At 42.4% G+C, this 6,316-nt stretch overlaps 1 protein-coding gene across 2 annotated transcripts in view; it reads left to right on the top strand.

The window, feature by feature from the left end:
• Positions 1-4,201, top strand: part of ccdc102a (coiled-coil domain containing 102A) — a 66,417-nt gene extending 62,216 nt beyond the window's left edge. For both annotated transcript variants that reach the window (XM_019867976.1, XM_019867149.1), the window contains one exon: positions 3,632-4,201. In XM_019867976.1, coding sequence (XP_019723535.1) covers positions 3,632-3,767 — 136 coding nt within the window. In that variant the 3' untranslated portion in view covers positions 3,768-4,201. The remainder of the gene's footprint in view (positions 1-3,631) is intronic.
• Positions 4,202-6,316: the final 2,115 nt, after the last annotated feature.

Here is a 6,316-nt window from a genome sequence, read left to right as displayed (position 1 = left end):
GGGGGGTCAGGGATCTTGGAATAAGAGTTTAAGAGGCGAACAGCCTGGGGGACGAAGGTGGATCTCCTCCTCGCTGTCCTGCAAGCTGGGAACCGCAGCCTGCGGCTGGAAGGCAGCCATTCGAACACGGGGAAGAGAGCATGTGAGGGGTCCTTCGTGATCTGAGCAGCCAGACCACGAATCTGCTGCTCACACACTGCAATCAGAGGGCAGTGGGAAGTCCGATGATCTTGGAGCACACTCTGCTGATGCTGTCCAGGCAGTTCTTCTCCTGCAGACTTTGGGAGTGGAACCAGCAAGCCATAGAGAACGAGAGGACGGACTCTATGAATGCCTGGTAGAAGGTCAGTAGGATTTTCCTGCTGACGGAGAAGGAGTTAAGTTTCCTGAGCAGGTACATCCTCTGGTGGCATTTCGTGGTAATAGTAGACAATGACACCTCAAGTGTGTGGTTTATGTCGAGTCTACTTCGTAATTTTGTTTTCGTCGCTGTTGCTGCAGAAAACCCCTGCCTCACACAGGTAGGATGTCGGAAATAGCAACTGTGCTATTGTGGCGATCTCAGAGTATTCAGCCATAACTTTAATCCAGTTGTCTCTAACGTACTTTTAAGGCCGCCGTCATTTGCGATCTCCAGCAGTTTTTTTTTACTCATTTTGCGAGCTCCTGCGTTTTGTTTTGAAGTAATCGGTCACGTGATGGAGAAGCGTGGCTTGACGTGTGTCAACCGTGACACAGACGGATGTAATGGAGAATCCTGTAGCTTTTCAAAATAAAACATCTTTCGTATTCCAAATAAATAAAACGGAATTAAGGCAAGTTCTTTCTGTGAGGCCTGGTACCAAATGCACTGCGGACCGGTACCGGTCCGCGGACCGGCGGTTGGGGACCCCTGGACTAAGGTACATGTCCTGTATGAACATGCAAGTATGTTGACAAAATGCACGTGTAACAGCACAAGCAATACAATGCAAAAATATTCTGTCCAAAAACTGTTTACATAACAAAAACTGCAGTATACAGTCCAGGTATAGAGTGTCAACAAATTACAGAAGAACAAAACTAGCCACGAAAATGCAAAAACATGGTCCACATACTGTTTATAAAATTACATCAATACAGTACTATATTTTAATGTTGATTTTTTTTTTTCCATCTTGGGAAAAAATGAGTCTATTTTGGGTTGTTTTGTTGGATTGTGTCCGGACTTGTCTTCGGCAGTTTCGGGGCTCGTAATGTTTACAAGTAACGTTTGCAGCATCCATTTTGAATCCCGTTTTTATCGCGAAGCGTTAGTTTGTCGTTACGTCCTATACGGGCTAAAACCAATGTCTTACTAGTTGTGATTGGTCGCTATATCGGCAAATGCAAATCACAACCAATCCGTGTTCGCCTTCCGAAACCCCTTTCTCGCGAATGCCAAATGTTATCGAGACTCGCGACGAAGCTGAAGTGCGTCAAATAGATGCGGATCTGAAAAACACGTTTCGATGGGACTGGTTTGATAGAAAGCTGACGGTGTCCCCAGTAGGAAACAGTAAAGAGGAACCATTGTGCTTGTGTCGGATTTCGTGAAAAAGCTCGATGTCGCCGGTAAAGCTCTGTGTACAGTGTGTGACGATGTCATTCTATACGGATCGAGAGGATGGAAAGCTTTACAGAGTCACGCAACCTCGGTGAAACACCGAAAACAGACATTTCTACTGAAAAGTAACTACTCGATCTCAAGCGCTTTTCGACAGCCTGGAGCATGTGTAAAAACAAGAGGAGTTGGCTAAAAAGAGAGTGGAAAAAGACGGAGAGGACCAATAAGCTTTTAGCGCTTGCTAAAAAGCTTAAAATGAAGCGAAAATAAAGTATTCTACCTCATGAAACTGTATATTGTTGTATATACTGTAAATAGACTTTATATAATAAAATACATTCATAACCCATACATAGTAAACAGTGTGGGACTTCACTATCAGTGTATGAGGTAAGAATCAACAGCGTTTTATCACATTTACACAACACTTTATGAATACAAGTAATGAACAAATCTTAATTAAATATGGCAGGGAATGTGTTTCCTTTTTTAAAAGTTTTGATTTTGAGCAGCAAATTTGAAGTTACATATTGGTGCTCACCAGGAATGCATAAGCAAAATTGCACAAATTTTCACTTGAAAGAATAGTGAAAAATCTTGGGATTTTTTTCTGTTAAAGTTTCAAATAGTGTGTAAATTGAATACACTTCATCTTCAGCATGTTAAGTGCCACTTTTGTAAGTGGCCACGCCCCCGTCCCGGCCACGCCCCCTTCCGCTTTTTTCATCACTAGCCACTCTCATCCCTGATTTCCTCTGAGCTGGAAGACTGCCAGAATCGTAAAGGGCAAGAATCGATGCCTTGTTTTTTTTAAGTCTCGTACATTTGAGTCTTTCCGACTCCAAGTGTCTCCTGAATGTTTTTAACTTTGTATCCAGTGTCGCTTAATCGGATGCATTTCACTCGCTCCTCCACGGTCATTACCGTTCTTTGTTTCGATGCCATGATCTACAGGACGTAAGTGAACAAAATTAAGATCTTTCACAATCGTAGTAAAACGTGCACCAATAAAGAGTCACTTACTTCTGTTTTAAGGAGCCGATCGTTAATGGAATACCGAAGTCTAAATTTTAATGCATAGGTTTTTATTCCGGGTGAGGGAATTCCCGTTTGACAGAAGACCATAGGTGGGGGAATACTTACTGTACTGAGAAGGGTTGGTGCCAAGACACAATTCTGCTTCACGCCGTGGGAAATGGGAAAGGGCATACGACAGGTCACCATTCAGTTCCCTGCTAATTTCCATGCAGTTTGATCCACATTTTTAGGAATTTGGCATTTCAGGATAAGCCACAGCCCAATTTAACACGTCACGCTCTTTCCAAAATTAACTTTTGTGTTGTCCGTCTTCAGAATATTTCTCCAAAAATCTTAGGGAGTTGTTTTATTTTATTCGCTTTCTTTTGTCAGCAGTGGCATTTGCCTTCAAATTTGGCTTTGTAAACTTTTTCCACATTGATAGATTTAAATTATTTTGTTTCTCATGTTTTTAAAATTCTGTGTATCTTGACACAATGTGTTTCTTTTTTTGCTGTTGTAGGCCATTGTACTTCCATTTTTCTGATTGGCATTATTCAAGTGATATTCAGTCTGATTCCTCAAAACAGGGGTCAATCACAGTTAATTCATGATTCCACAAGATAAATTAACTGCTTTTTCACATAAAGCCGCCATCTTTCTCGACGGATGCCCAAAGTAGACAAATCACCCAATCAAAATTTTGCTGGCTCAATGACTACAGCATGTGTAACAAATACAATGCATTTGATCACTTGTTGGAAAACTAAAAGTTGTTTGTGATGATATTTTGCTTGCACCTCTGCTGAAGAAAAGGTGGTGGATTTGTGAAGTGCGGTCACTCTAAGGCACCATGGTGTGTGCGCATGCTTCGAAATGCATACGCCTCAAACTTTGCTTATTGCATTCTGTTGGTTCACCACTAGATGGCGAGTGACCTTTTAAATTTTAGAAAGAAAGATCAAAAAAATTCGGAAAGGGGCAAATACTTTTTGTCATTAAATTGTAATCTGTATATCGTTTTTGTAGACTACGGCGGCAGCAGCTCAGTCCTGGTCTGTTTGGAAAGATGCGATCAGCTCGGTTCAGCCCTGAAAATACAGATGTTCCATCCAGTGGCAAGGATAAGGAAGAGGAGCAACTGCAGCTTCAGATCCATGGATGACACAAGCACAAAGTCAATGTTTTGAGGAATGTATATCTTCAAAAATACCAATTAACTGAATCATATGAATAGTTCTGTCGAGAGGAAACCATTCCAGAGTGATGATAGTTTTTATTACAAGGACAGCATTTGCTCAGTAAGAAAAGGATCCAGCATACAAACTGTACAAACAAACATAAGTCGCTCTCTGTGGCGACCCCGAATGGGAGGTGCCAAAAGTCGCAACAACTAGCTCATTACATCAGGTGCATTGGATACTGATTGGTCCCGATTTATAAGATGAATTGAGCCAAATGAATTGCAGCACAACTTGGTTTTTTTTTCTCCTTTGTTTGACTTCACCCATTTTTTGTAACTTCTGCCTGCTGTTATTTCTGGACTGCAAACATCAGGATATTCATGTGATATCTATCACTAAAAAAGATGACAAAAACGTTTCTGAAAGCAATTACTTATTTATCTATGTGAGAAACTGAACCAATTGTTAAAATATATGCAACCCGTGTGTGTGTGTGTGTGTGTGTGTGTGTGTGTGTGTGTGTGTGCGTGTGCGTGTGCGTGTGCGTGTGTGTGTGTGTGTGTGTGTGTGTGCGTGTTAATAAACAGGTAACAGGCGATGAAGGCATCGTTACACAATCGTGTACATAGGACTCCAAGAAAAGAGGGGACATTTTTCAAGTCCCCACTTCATTTTCACCTTTAAAATCTTGATATATGTGAGCTGTTGATTTGTTTTTTTAATTTTAAGTTAAGAGGGGACTCCAGTGTGTGTGGGTGTGGGTGTTTAAATGGTTGCTCAGTGGTCGGCCTACTGACTGGAGGAGGGATTTCATGCATGATTCACACTTGTTTCTAACACAACTCTTTCGTTTGAAGGGTTTACCACAAGGGAGTTGTTCAAATGGTAAAAGGGCAATTTCGTGAAGGAAAACAGTGTCTTGAAACACAATTCACTCTGCATTTGAAATAAAAATTGGAAATGTTAGCTTTAGGAGTAGTGCTTCAAATAAGCACCAGCAACTTATTTAAAACCTGACAACAGTCTCATAACTTAAAACTTAAGATTGAGTTTAATGTGCCTTTCCAAATACATATCAAGCTTACGAATGTTTAAAACATTGTGTCACTGTTCAGGTTGGAGTATAATTTTTGCTGGATATAAAAATTACTTTAACTTGGCTAGTTAAAAGAAAATCTAATTAAAATAGAGAGAGAAATCGTGAGGAAATACCAATGAGGATAATTCAAAATGAAATGTATGGTTAAAAGAATTTTTTTTCCATGTTTATTTATGATGATCATTTCATTCGGCCTCTGAAGCTATCCAATCCATATCTTAACGATATTGTGAGGATTTAACTTGCCCTGGATTGCAACCGACACTGATAAATTACACATATAGTTATGTGCAGGACTGCAATATTTGCACATGATTTTAAAACAAATGGGAAAGCAGTGAGCGACAGGTCCACTACATCATGGTTGAAAAGTAGAAATAAGAGAGAATATCCATCCGGTTTCTGATCCGCTTACCCTCATAAGGCTCGCGGGACGTGCTGGGGCCTATCCCAGCTGTCTTCAGGCGGTAGGCAGGGTACACCCTGAACTGGTTGGCAGTCAATCGCAAGGCACACATAGACGAACAATCATCTGCGCTGACACTCACACCTCGGGACAATTTAGAGTGTTCCATCATCCTAGGATGCATGTTTTTGGAATGTGGGAGGAAAGCGGAGGACCCGGAGAAAGCCCACGCAAGCATAGGGAGAACAACGGTACCTCTGCACTGTGAAGTCGACGCGCTAACCACTCGAGTACCGGGTCGCCCTCCATATATAAAAAAAAAAAAATAATAATAATCCTCGTCTCACCCCTCGGGTGGTTTCCATCCCTCATTCAGCTCGGGTCCTCTACCAGAGGCCAGGAAGCTTGAGGGTTCTGCGCAGTATCCTTGCTGTTCCCAGCACTGCACATTTCTGGACTGAGATGTCCGATGTTGTTCCCGGGATCTGTTGCAACCACTCATCTAGTTTGGGGGTCACTGCCCCGAGTGCTCCGACCATCACAGGCATGACTGTCACCTTTACCTTCCAGGCTCTCTCCAGCTCCTCTCTGAGCCCTTGGTATTTCTCGAGTTTCTCGTGTTCCTTCTTTCTGATGTTTCCATCACTTGGGTTTTTTTTACTACAACGGCTTTCCTCTGCCCCTTATCTATGATCACGATATCCGGTTGGTTCGCCATTACCATCTTGTCAGTCAGGATCTGGAAGTCCCACAGGATCTTCGCTCGGTCATTCTCCACCACCTTCGGAGGTGTTTCCCATTTTGACCTTGGGGTTTCCAGTCCATACTCCGCGCAGATGTTTCGGTAGACTATGCCAGCCACCTGGTTATGGCGTTCCATGTAGACTTTCCCTGGCAGTATCTTACACCCTGCAGTTATGTGTTGGATCGTCTCAGGTGCCTCTTTGCACAACCTACACCCTGGGTCTTGTCTGGTGTGGTATATCTGGGCTTCAATGGCTCTGGTGCTCAGGGCCTGCTCCTGA

The sequence above is a fragment of the Hippocampus comes genome, unplaced genomic scaffold (assembly GCF_001891065.2).
Source record: "Hippocampus comes isolate QL1 unplaced genomic scaffold, H_comes_QL1_v1.1 scaffold303, whole genome shotgun sequence".
Classification (NCBI taxonomy): Eukaryota; Metazoa; Chordata; class Actinopteri; order Syngnathiformes; family Syngnathidae; genus Hippocampus; species Hippocampus comes.
This window is presented reverse-complemented; position numbering and strand designations above follow the sequence as displayed.